General features: G+C 40.2%; 1 protein-coding gene across 2 annotated transcripts; it reads right to left on the reverse strand.

The window, feature by feature from the left end:
• Positions 1 to 8,649: 8,649 nt before the first annotated feature.
• On the reverse strand, positions 8,650 to 12,179 carry rps24 (ribosomal protein S24). 2 transcript variants are annotated; one of them, XM_008278809.1, is made up of 6 exons: positions 12,104 to 12,179; positions 11,351 to 11,416; positions 11,044 to 11,253; positions 10,325 to 10,438; positions 9,312 to 9,332; positions 8,650 to 8,736 (listed from the first exon to the last, which is right to left on the reverse strand). In XM_008278809.1, exons 1-5 carry the CDS (start codon positions 12,104 to 12,106, stop codon positions 9,327 to 9,329), a joined length of 399 nt encoding a protein of 132 aa, XP_008277031.1. In that variant the 5' UTR covers positions 12,107 to 12,179; the 3' UTR covers positions 8,650 to 8,736; positions 9,312 to 9,326. The 2 variants fall into 2 exon arrangements, with proteins under 2 accessions (XP_008277031.1, XP_008277032.1); XM_008278810.1 differs by lacking the exon at positions 9,312 to 9,332.
• Positions 12,180 to 12,396: the final 217 nt, after the last annotated feature.

A 12,396-nucleotide genomic window follows, 5' to 3' on the forward strand; every position in this document is an offset into this window, starting at 1 on the left:
AGTGTCAGAGCTTGTAAGCAAAATGGGAGTCACACATCATTCCAAGTCATTTTATCTACACCTGTCACAATCCTGTATGCGATTCCTACAGAAAAGTCCATTTTCCATTGCTACAATGTATGATGAATACAATAAATAAGCATTTCACCGTTAAATGTACTATTCCTCTCGCTTCCAGATATCCATATTTCATAAAAGCTTCTCGCCATTCATCCCTTTCTCCTCTATCCCTGCTCTTTTTTTTTCTCCTGCCAGTGCAGTTGACTGCACAACAGGGAACAGCTTATATTCTGGGTTCCTCTTAATTATTAATGGGCTTCTCAACACGTAGCCTAATCCATCTACACAACTTGAAATACTGACACAGGGAGAAATTGCTCTTTCCAAGGTGCAACTTTCCTCGTGATATTAGAAGCTGACCCAGCTCCACCTGGTTTTACGGTGGATATGGGAAACTCTGGAAATACAGTGTTGGGATGGCAACCTATTCAAATCAGAAAAGATGCATTTAATGTTTTTTGTGGGGTTATGCTTTCTTCTGGTTCATTCATTTCACTCTAGTTCATTATGTGGGAAAAAAAAAATCTAATTTGCTACTTGTGAATACAATAACCCAGGAGGAACTCTATTCTGATTCATATGGACCTTGTGCAGCCGTGAACTTTAAGGATGAACAATACATGCTGTACTTTTATTGAAATTGTAATGGACTTTGACCTATGATACAAAAATATATATATATATATATGCTCACAATGAGGGCATGGCCATGTTTATTGTTCACCATGTTAGCTATATTTGTTTTAGTACAAGGTAATGTGTGTTAAATAAGACCAGAGGAGTAAGTACTCTGGTTTTTTACCTAAAAAATAAGCCACCAATAGCACACCACAGAATTACTATTGAGTAATAAGTAGTGGAGGTGCATTTAAAATAAGTAAGAATCGTGTGCATCGTATTACTGGGTTATAATAATTGATGCATTCATGTACATTAACGTACCACAACATGATTTGTTGATTGTGTTTTAAATTATTTATGTGAATCTTCAAAGTAACTCATGAGATCAAGTGAAACTAATTATAATTCTTTTGATTCTAACTATCTCATGGTCGCACTTTTTTTTTTTTCTTTTTAAAATTAAAAGAGATCCAAAAGAACATTAGGAATCAGCATCTTGGGAGAATCAGTGTGTTCACAATATTTTACTGTGATCTAATCAATGTTGCTGGTTAGCGAATACAGCCTGGGTCAAAGTGCTGGACCATGTCATTGCCATGGCAACATAACATTTAGCATGATACTCTTTAAAAACACATATGTATATTTTGAATAATCAACGTGACAATAATGCAATAAAGATGAAATATTACTGAATGTGTAATATAATAGCATCAATATTTTACAAATTAACTGCTAAGGTTGCTGAAACTAGCCAAACCCCTACCGTCCATAAGCACTCGACTGCCGCAGAGTAGCTTTAGCAGTCAACTAGTGCCTTCACCGAGACAGTGGGAGACATACTGTGTCCTGATCTGTGTGTTGGGGTCTCCAACACAGCCTCTGACAGAGGTAAGGTCAGAGCCTATTGATTTTTAACGCTGCTCAATGAGAGAGTGGGCTGCTCAGTGTAAAAGATACCACTATAGAGCCGGTGTAAAGAAACATGGCCTCAGCTCTGTTACACCGTCTGCTACATCCATTTCATGTAGGTGTGCTATAATGAAAAAGCAATACAAGGGATACCTATATGATTGGCTTTCCACCTGGATGCTTTCATCCATTTTATCACTCAGATCAGCAATCACCTTGAAGAAGAAAGGCAGAAGAAATGGGGAGGCTTCCATTGCAGCATCATGCACTACACAAGTGCGGCCTTTGTGCACTCTGCAGTATAGGTGGGAGGAAAAGTGGGGCACGGGGCCTTTAATGTGCAGGGTGGAATTATATATCCTTTTAATCATACTCCCCCACCCAGCAGCAGTTTAGGATGAGAGTGACAGAGAGCCAACACAAAGCTAATTCCGCCCCTGTCACATCCGATCGTCTCTTACCTCGCAAATGAGCAGCAGTAATGACACTCGCCTGATGGCCCATGTTCATGCACATTTGCAGGGATAATGTTTGATAGAAATCAATTCATGATAATATGGTGGATGGGAGCACTGAGGTGATTTTCCAGAGATGGGTTTTGTCTAGTGTGAGTGGTGTGGGCTCTGAGGATATCTCTTTTGGCTTTTAAAGCAGCTTGTAAGCCGAGCAGTGTTTTCTAGCAACGCTTAACCTCTGGCACCTAAACACACATTAGAAATATGAGGCTGTTTTTGTTTTTTTTGGTATTTCACATATAGTCATATTGATACCCTTGCATTGTCAATTAAATAAACTTTCCAACTGAGGTATGACGATAAAACTATGACTTAAACTAAGCAGCAGACAGCAGCGTAAACAGAAACATTTACGAATCTGTTTGTGTGAATTAAGTAAAAACAAATCAGCCAAATCACCCGCAAGATACTTTGGATATAATCAATTATCCAACACATCATTTAGTCAGAAAATACAGGCATATTAATGATGAAAACTATCCAAATTACTAGAATATATAGTAGGTGTTCCCTACTGAGAGAGCCTCCTCTGGTTTTTTTAAAACAGATCAAGACTTGCATCTGTCTCGACGCGTCAAGGCTACGGATTACCACAAAATGTACCAGTGGTGGGATGAGCCGTCAAACAGCAATAATAAGATCTATTACATTTTAATTACTTGGGCAAGTGTTAAGCGACTGGTGAATAAATGGAGAGTCCCAAACTTAAACTTGAAACATCAATTATTCCAAATATGATCTGATGTAATGACGATCAGTAATTTGATTTTTTTTCCCCATTTATTTCATACATGTACAGTGCATGTGGATATGTTGAGAGCCACTAACAACACCATGAATTATACTTTTTTTTTTTTTTCCCAGCGACAGAACATATTATGGGATCTGAGAGGCAATATGAGCAAATCTTCCTTTTTATTCATGCCAGTCCTGTTTAATGAATCACTGGGAGATTGCTCTCACAGTTGCCATTAATCAGAGCTTCTCTGCTGCTGATTGAGGAGGGTAATATGAACAGGAATACCAATGAGTGGAGGAATGTGCATGTGCTGAAAAATGGCAGAATAACTCAGCCGTACAGACAGCCAAGTGCTGTGTGCAGCCCAAACACAACCTTGTTCCATCCTTACTAGGAATAAAGTCTATTACAATTTCACCATGTTCTCCAACAGGGACTATATCAAACCGCTGTGCACCCGCAGAGACTGAGACAATTTGGTTTTTGACTGCTATTGGAAAACCATGTACCACAGTTACATTGGTACTTTGGAAGCAGCATGATGCAACGTCTAAAACACAAATTTGTTTCATTGATTGAAGAAAACTGGACCAGGCTTGTGCTCGGGGGAGCATTGTGTTCATAAATTGAATCTATAAATTTGTCTGTATGCAGTTAATGTCCCTCGAACGAGGATAAGTTAGAAACCGATTGAGTTTGCGGGATGTAATTTCTCTTTGCTTTTCATATTTTGTTACTCTTTGAGTTGCCAATTCACATAAATGACATTCACCAGCCTTTACAAGAAACTGTAATTGACATTTGAAACCAAGGAATTTAAAGGAATATTTTTGACGTTCTGGAAAACGTGTGACTGCGAGCATGATAGAAACCTGCTCACACATCAGGCTGCTAGATATGCAGCAACTGCCCACGCCATATGTCCATTAGCATAGCTTAGCATAAAGACTGCACACCAAGAAACAGTCCTGTAACACCACAACTCATCACTGTTACACTTCGGGTTTTGAAGCATAATGTGTCAACTAGAAAATATAGCAAACATAAGACGACATCCAGAAGGTAGAATGTCACAAGGCCTGTCTCCTTCGAAAGTATGGGTGTTGTGATTATATGGGTATTGACAATAACTATGGTGGTTAAATAGAATAATAACAATAATTACAATAATCCAGTGCAAGGAATTACCTGCAGGACACTTCAATATATGTACCTTTGAGTGAAAAAAAAAAGAAGATAAAACAAGATGTCTTTTTTTCCCCAGATTTTTTTTCCAGTTATTGTAACATAATCATCATTGTGAATTCTTTTGGCCATGGCAATCATGTAATGAAAATCTGATATCATGTCAGCCCTTCTCCAAATTTAGCAAAACATCCATCTTCCATCACTTTCCATCATCCATCACACTGACACGTTGGTTTGTCGGGAGGGTGGGTAGGTGGATATTAAAGAAAAATCGTAATGTGTTAAATTACTGAGCTTCAGAGGTGCTCATAAGCGCTTATTTTTGTTATCTTTGTTGGACGGAGCTGGCTGTTTCTAAGTCTTTGTGCCGAGCGAGATTACCTGGCTGCTGGCGGTATGGCTCCCATATTTAGCATACAGGTGTAGATGTAGTATCAATCTTCTCATCTAACTCTTGGCAAGAGAGTGAATGAGAGGCTAATCAAAGCCAGTGTTATTACAATTAACATTACAACAAGAGGGCATAATGAAGCTTTATGTATAGGATTTGGGTATATTTAAGTTTAATGAGCACACTGAAGGACCGTGATGAATTGCTTGATGGATATTGTTGAACAAACCCTCGATAAGGCTACATCAAGTATCCTTCCTCTAAAATCCAAGGACACACACATGCACAAATGATTCCTCGGTAACTGTACTCACACACACACACACACACACACCTCCCAGTCTGGAGAGCATGACTATCACACAGAGCATTCCATCATACTGTCACTCACATCTGCTGCCCTTTCTCATTACCGCACCCTCCTGATTCTCTCTCTCTCTCTCTCTCCTTTACCTCCCCTTCAGCCAAACCCCTTTTTCTCTCTGCTCCCTCCACATTTTTTTCCCTTTTCTTACCTGCTCTACAGACCATCCTCCCTTGCCAAGCTAAAACGAGTGGAATTTCTGAGGACGTTGGCGTGCGGTGGGGGAGGCAGGTGAGCCGACATGCTTTTTACACTGGCCTGACGTCCTCTGAGCCTCAGACAGCATGTTAACAGGCTGGAGAGAGAAAAAAAGAAAAAGAAAGAAAGAAGAAGAAACGCCACAGAGTGGTTTCAATACACCTTACATGATTGAAACCGAGAAGTGATTTCTCACATGTGCACACCGGTTAGAGTGACAGAATTAGACAGCAGGTATCATTTTTTTCACCTCTCCCTGAACCTGTGAAAATGGAGAGATGGAAAATACCATTGTTGCATTTCAGCGACTATACAGTGCATCTATGGTGGCTCTGTCTGTTTGGGCAGATGTAGTTTGCTGCAGTCTCTGCAGGTTTTTTTTTTTTCCCCCTCCACCGCTTCCAGAGAGGGATAAATGACAAAACCATGTCAGGCTGGTGATGCAAAGAGGATAATTAGGATTCACGAAACACAGTTTGTCCTCAAAAGCAAATCACTTCCCTGGTGCTCAGGGGCTACCAAGGCACAGATCATTTTATATATCAGCACCTAGCAACTGGCAGATGGAGTGAACTTAGTGCAGGCTGCCAAAGCTGATAGGACACTGCAGGACTGCAAAATGAGCTGTGATGATTCCCCTGCTGAGGCCAACAAGGGAGACATACCTCATTAAGATGCAGCACATCCTCGAATGCCCGGCCACACTTTACAGCAGCAAGTTGCCCCTTTTGCAAAAAAAATAAAAATGTTTACAGTGGCATTAAAAACATATAGCTGATTGTTGAGCTGGAATTTAATTACTGTATGATATCCAGTTTAGAAGAACACCATTACACATTAATGAATACACAGTTACATGACAAGGGAAGGAGCTGCCCTGTTGTGGACATGTATTGTTGCTATTGATATCTGCATGCACATGCTGGCAAAAAACACACAGTGAGTCATCAGGAATTCTGTCCATTTTCTTCTTAGAATACCACGACCGAACTCTGCATGGAGAGAAACAGGCCATTAAAATGGCACCTGTTGTGAGGGCATAAACATGTGTTCCTCATAACCATTTATCATAGCCCTGACGGCAAAAAACACCTTTGTGGTGCAAGCAGGCAGAGGAATATTCTCATTACAAAGCCCCATCCCGGCTTGAAGGAAAACAGAGGTGAATGGTGTCCTTTATCTGGTTTCGCGCTGCATGTGTGGAGATTCTTGGAACTGCAGGCCCCTCGGCGTAGTCTCTCGACTGCAGGTACCACATCAACATACCAACCTGCAGCTCGGCGTCGTACATCATCTCCTTAACGCCGTCAGCTCATTTATCTCTCATCTCCATCCTCCCCAACATTATTGCCCCATCACGCCACCGGTCCATTTATTTATATATTTAGCCTTCTCCTCAGTTTATTTCTTCAATTACCATCTCAATAATATGCTATTTATTACAGTGGGCTCCCTCTGATGTCATCCTGCTTTAATGTTATCAAAGAATGGAGGGTGGAATGAAACCGATTTCATTTCTCGAACGCGCCGAAAACACAGCACGGAGAGGGGCCAGCAGATAAGGAACAGAAGCAAGAAAAATGAGTGAGATACACTGGGAACAGGGGCTGCGAGAAGAAAGAGGAAGAGAGACAAAGACAGAGAGGCAGAGACTCCTGGGACGGACCAACAGGGCTGCGGAGAGAGGAGCTTAATTTCCCAACACCATCTGTTACCAGTCCCTGGGTTGAAAGCTCCACTTATGTCAAACCTCCCACAACCACACACCAGTAGAGCACCACGGAGCTGCGAGAGGCACCGCAGCCTCTTTCTTCTCTGTCCCTGACAACTTTTTTTTTTTTCTTTCTCCACTCCACACCTATGCAACGCCTATTCTCATCTTCCACGGGGGCACTATTACACACATTTCAGCTCTGATCGGTGCATCCGAATGCTATTTTCTGGGTCAGAGTGGGTTGAAGATTTCACTGAGAATAAAGTGTAAGGATTTAATGTATTCACCTTTACATCAGTTCACTGTCCATTTAATCAATGGGGTCTTATGATTACAGTATGTTCTGTTGTGTTGGCCTCCAAATTATCTTTCATAAGATGTCAGTGTTTAATCTTAACCAACTGGCATCGATTGAAGGAAAGCCCACAGGGGATGCTGGGTATATATAGGCCTTTCTACTGGGAAACAAGAGCCCACGACTCAAAATGTGTCAATGGAAGTGCCTCCAAGCTACTGTTTCCCCTTTATTTTTTTTCCCGGTGGTGTAGGCACTGAGGACTCTGGTGGAGAAATGTCTGGCCTACATTCAAGACTTTGTAGAGGCATGAAAATATGTCATATTGCAAGGTTAAAGGCAATTATATAGATTATGTACAACACAGAGCTTTGCCCCCAACATGCAGGAGTTACATCCAGACTAAAGTGCAGCACCTCAAGTAACTAAAATGCCAAAAAAAAAAAGTTCAATTTTATTACTGTCATTAGTGCAAGACATTAAATTTTTCCTGTTGCATGCGATTATTCATTACTAGTAAAGTGTGTACTCACTATTCCATTAACATTTTAGCTTTCACCTAACATTTCTCTTTCTCTGAAATCATAGACACATTTCATAAGGGCACATCTGATTACAGCTCCTGCACCTCCTGCACGAGGAAATTCTAACCGTAAAAGAATGGGAGGCGGGCGTGAAGTGCGGGTTACCCTGAGGACAGACAATTCCCTGGCATTTTAATCACTTCATTTACACAGTCTCTGAAGGTATTTCAATGCAAATTATCTGAAAAGGTCACGCTGCAGAGGAAGATCTATTCTGTTCCAAATGGTGTTTATTTATAAACAAGAAAAGGCAGGTTCATATACTGACTGGCTTTTGTATTGGAATGATTTAGTCAAAGAGCCTTTCTGATGAACAACTATTTTTTTGACTGATTAGCGGTGAATACTTTGACAGGTAAATATAGTAACAGCATCAGTGTATTGAAGCAGTTTCACATTTTCTTCAATGAAGTGAGCCCCCGTGTGGCCATTTGAGTTACTGCAGCTAAGTCTTAAAACTAAACTACATTTGAAAATATTTTACTCCTCCAGGAGGGTGGAAAAGGTTAGGATTAAACTTAATGCAAAAAAAATCTAAAAGAAAATGTGTCGTAAAACAGCACATTTAACATCAGTTACTGAATTCTTTTTCCTTTGTTTGTAAGTTTGTGCAATTTGAGTTAAATTTAAACACCCAAGTGCAAAATTGTATTACAGTCTACCTCGCTGCTACATATGTTTAGTGCTTATTTTTACACATATACTCCACTCATTTTGTTGTTTATTGTACTTATTTATTAGGCTTTTTCTTTATAAACCAGAACCTGAGTACTTATTTTGCACCACAGCATGTGAATATGAGCTGAAATGACAAAGTTCCTTGAATCCTTAAATAATCAACACCCAAGAGCAACGTGTGTTTTATACTAACAACTACAAAATAATCTTTAAATATAATATGTATTGTATGTCAACTGTTCCCTCAACATGCTCATTTTGAGTACTGAACTCTCAACTGTACACAGAAACCAGAATTCAGATTTTTATACCTGCCACCTTGTTTTGATGTCACAAGCAAAGACAAACTTAATAGGCATCCAAAGTGTTTAAATGAACCCAAGGACCACATTTTTTTCCATTTTTTCCAAATTTTATTTGATGACAATATACAAGAACATCTTGAGCACGGAGACCCTCCCTGGCTGTCCGGGCTCACTGTAGGGGGATAACATCAAAAAATTAGTACAACAGCAAACTCGACTTTAAAGAATTAAAATAATCATTCATGATGCAAGTATTCTTTAGTTAAAAACTGCAAACTGAGACAACAATGTCGACAAAAGTAGTATTGTTTGGTAGGACACGGTTTCAAACCCAAAATTATAGCCTGAGTAACATGTTTCAAGGAAAGACCAAACATTCTAGGGTAAAACTCACACACTGGCAGGCTTTTAGTAGAGCTGCCCCACACACAAGACACACAACAAACTAAAACCCACATGCTACACTCTACTTCTATTAACTACTGATTTGCATTGTCAAAGCATTTGTGTTGAAGTCAGAGTGGGCAAAGCCTAATGGTTATGCCCATTACAGCAGAGACAGCGGTACAAAGGACTGGAGTAGTGGGAAAACCTATTAGCCAGGAGTTTGAAACAACATGGAAAGGGGGAGAAACACTGAAGGAAAACTGCAGGGAAAAGTAGGGTGTAACATGCATGGCACAGCTCATTTCTATCAGCTTTTGATGTGCAACACAATGGCACACCATGCTTGTTCTCCTTCTATACCTGCAGACTGACACTTCATTTCTGCAAAAGAAATCCATGGGAAGCAAAATCAAGAACAAAAAGGTGGAACAAAATAATGTTAACATGTTGAAAATTGAAGTGTGGAATAGAAAAGATCTCTGAATGGGCTTGCAGCGGCTGCACTCAACACATTAGGACGCAAGCCAATATATTGCACATTAGACATGACTGGACAGTGGCAATGTTTTGCCTGCCAGCTGTGCCGTAACTTTTGCAGATCAACTGTATGCTATTAAAGAGAGTGCAGCCGAGTTTTGAAATTCAGAGATCTACTCTATGTGACTTTAAGCCAGTGACCGTTGCTATTGGGGGATGCAGGAGTATGCAGGGTATCATTAAAACAAAACTACACCAGGACATTTTACTGATTAGTACATTGTTTTAAGAACTTTCCTTTGTCGTTAGGAGGATCTTCTTATACTGTCATTAGGTTTCCAAAACAGGGGCTACTATTAGTTTATAGTACTCATTAGTACAAGGAGCAGGGATGGTCTGGTAGGCAATATTCAGTGGGTCAAATCCTTTCATATTGGATGCATCATGTACATCCAAAGGGAAAAGCATTAAAGCTCTTGTTCTCAGATGGATGGGTGAGGGTTTAAAGGCAGGACTTAGCTATTATCTATTACTCCTGGGTTATCCGCACACTGCAGTTAGTCTATTTCTGAACATTTACCTTCTACAGTTCCCGAAGAACATTTGATAGGATTGGAAAGATGACAAAAGAAATTAAAACAGTAAAAGAGTTGTGAAAAACAAAGATTAGCAGGGTAGCAAAAGAACAGGTGGTAATGAAAGTCAAGAATCACGTGGATTAAATTTTACAATAACTTCCTTGCCATGTGGTTTGATTTAGATTTTAAAAAAAGAAAAAAAAAAGATCAATTTAATTTTCCATGTCCTGTTGTGCTGAGTAGAGAGTCTAGAAAAAACTACAAACGTGGTCAGCGACTTGATTACTTCGATTTAAGTATTTAAATGTGTTACAATACCTTCTTGCCAGCAGCGCCAACACTGGCCTTCTTGATGCCTCGTACTTTCTTCATTCTGTTCTTGCGTTCCTTGCGCTGTTTCCTTGATGTCTTCTTTTTCTCATAGAGACCATGCTGAGGAACACAAACAACAGTGTTTAATTTCACCATATTATACGATAACACTCACTTTTTCTGCATCTGTTAGGGGTCTAGAATGGGAGACAATCTGGTTTTTAGGCTTTAAAAAAAAAAACACATTGAGAATGTTTATATTAATACTAGACTCGACCACTGCCAAATTAATGGGTAAAATACAGATTTTAATACCATTATGCCTGATGGGAATTACGTATAATTGACCTCCACTTGATGGACTAACTTTTTAGGCAGTCACATCTTTCATCTGTCAAATGCTGCCCTGCTGGCTCTTTGCCAAATACTTTAAATTATATCCATGCAAAATGGGTACATCAAGTGTCTGACAACCCTGAGGGGCAATAACAGCCTCTACAATATCATTAAAAGGTCTTACAGTCAAGAACAGATTTTAATAAAACTGCATTTGAAGCACAGAACACATAACATTTACTCTACACGCTGCAGCAGAACCAGTGGGATGGGTGAAAAGGCAATGTCTTCTTTTAATAAAGGTCACATTAAAATCGCAGCTCTCTGATCACTGGCAATTAAGGTATAAAACTAAGCATGCAGACACTCCGCAAATGGTTTAAACTCACCCTGGCAAGTCTGTGTTTGGGCTCATTCTTCTTAGCATAGTCTAGGGAGTCGTACACCATGGCAAAGCCTGTTGTCTTGCCGCCACCAAACTGAGTCCTGAAGCCAAAGACGAACACAACATCAGGAGTGGTCTTGTACATCTTGGCAAGTTTCTCCCTGATTTCAGTCTTTGGGACCGTGGCCTTGCCGGGATGGAGGACATCGACGACCTGCAGAGAGGACAGAAAGCAAATAAACGCACTGTAAGAGATGCTGGAGCTCATGATGTGATCAACAATGAAGCGGGCAAAACACGTGAAGCCTTACCATTTGCTTCCTCTGAAGCAGCCGGTTCGTCATGAACTTGCGGGTCCTGACTGTTACTGTGTCGTTCTGAAAATGGGAGAATTGAATGCCATTAGACACGAAACTACGGAATATGCAGCCATTCAATGCAACTCTTCAATACGAAGGCAATAGCAATCTGTAACTGTCATAGCACTAGCATTACAATCAACTTCCTGGCTACACTATTGCTTAACAGAGTTTCCAGACACCGCAATTTTAAAGTTTTTATAGCCAAATGATGCCGTCTTTACGTAAACATGTGCAAGATAACAAAGTTGAGTAGCGCTGTAGCATTTTAATATCCCTATTGGCCTCAACAGAGGGCCTCGCTACAGCTAGCTGTGGAGCTTATGCTAATGGTTAGCCACTGGAGGCTACGACTGTAAATTCTAACTTATTTCTGTGTAGATAATTTATTTAGTCGTGAAGCAACTGGGTATGTCAAAGCGCTTCTCTGGTGAATGGAAAGCAATAAAAACACAGAGAGGGGACTGCTGAACTCAGTCAAATAAGGGGAAAACAGTGTGGTAGCGTCCGGACCGACGTAAGTCACGATAGCATTTGGATAATGTCGCTGAGTTTCCTGTTATATTGCTTCGCACTATACCAATATTGACATTTTTATATAAAGCAGACTTCAAGGATCACTTAGTCTGCGAGAAATGTGCGTTGCTGAGCGGATGGCCTCGATGATCAACGGATTTTACTCGTAATTTTCACCACAAGACTCACCATCTTGACGCCGGCCTCGCTCAGGGACGTAGAAAAGGAGGAAGGACCGGCGGGCGGCCGGAATAATGCCTGCAGAAAACTCAGTAGGCACGTAGTTGTATTGCCTGACGAAAAACATGAAAAAATTAAGAATTTGGGGGGGAAAAAATTATTTCGTGTCAGCAAACGTAATATATTGTTAGTATATGATGCAGCACCACAGATACATGACAAGAAAGTACAACTTGTACTATAAGCGTTTTGTACCAAAGCTTGTTTCTTTTTTTCTGCTACTAAAAGATGAAAAAAATACA

This window comes from Stegastes partitus, unplaced genomic scaffold (assembly GCF_000690725.1).
Source record: "Stegastes partitus isolate 25-593 unplaced genomic scaffold, Stegastes_partitus-1.0.2 Scaffold133, whole genome shotgun sequence".
Lineage (NCBI taxonomy): Eukaryota > Metazoa > Chordata > Actinopteri > Pomacentridae > Stegastes > Stegastes partitus.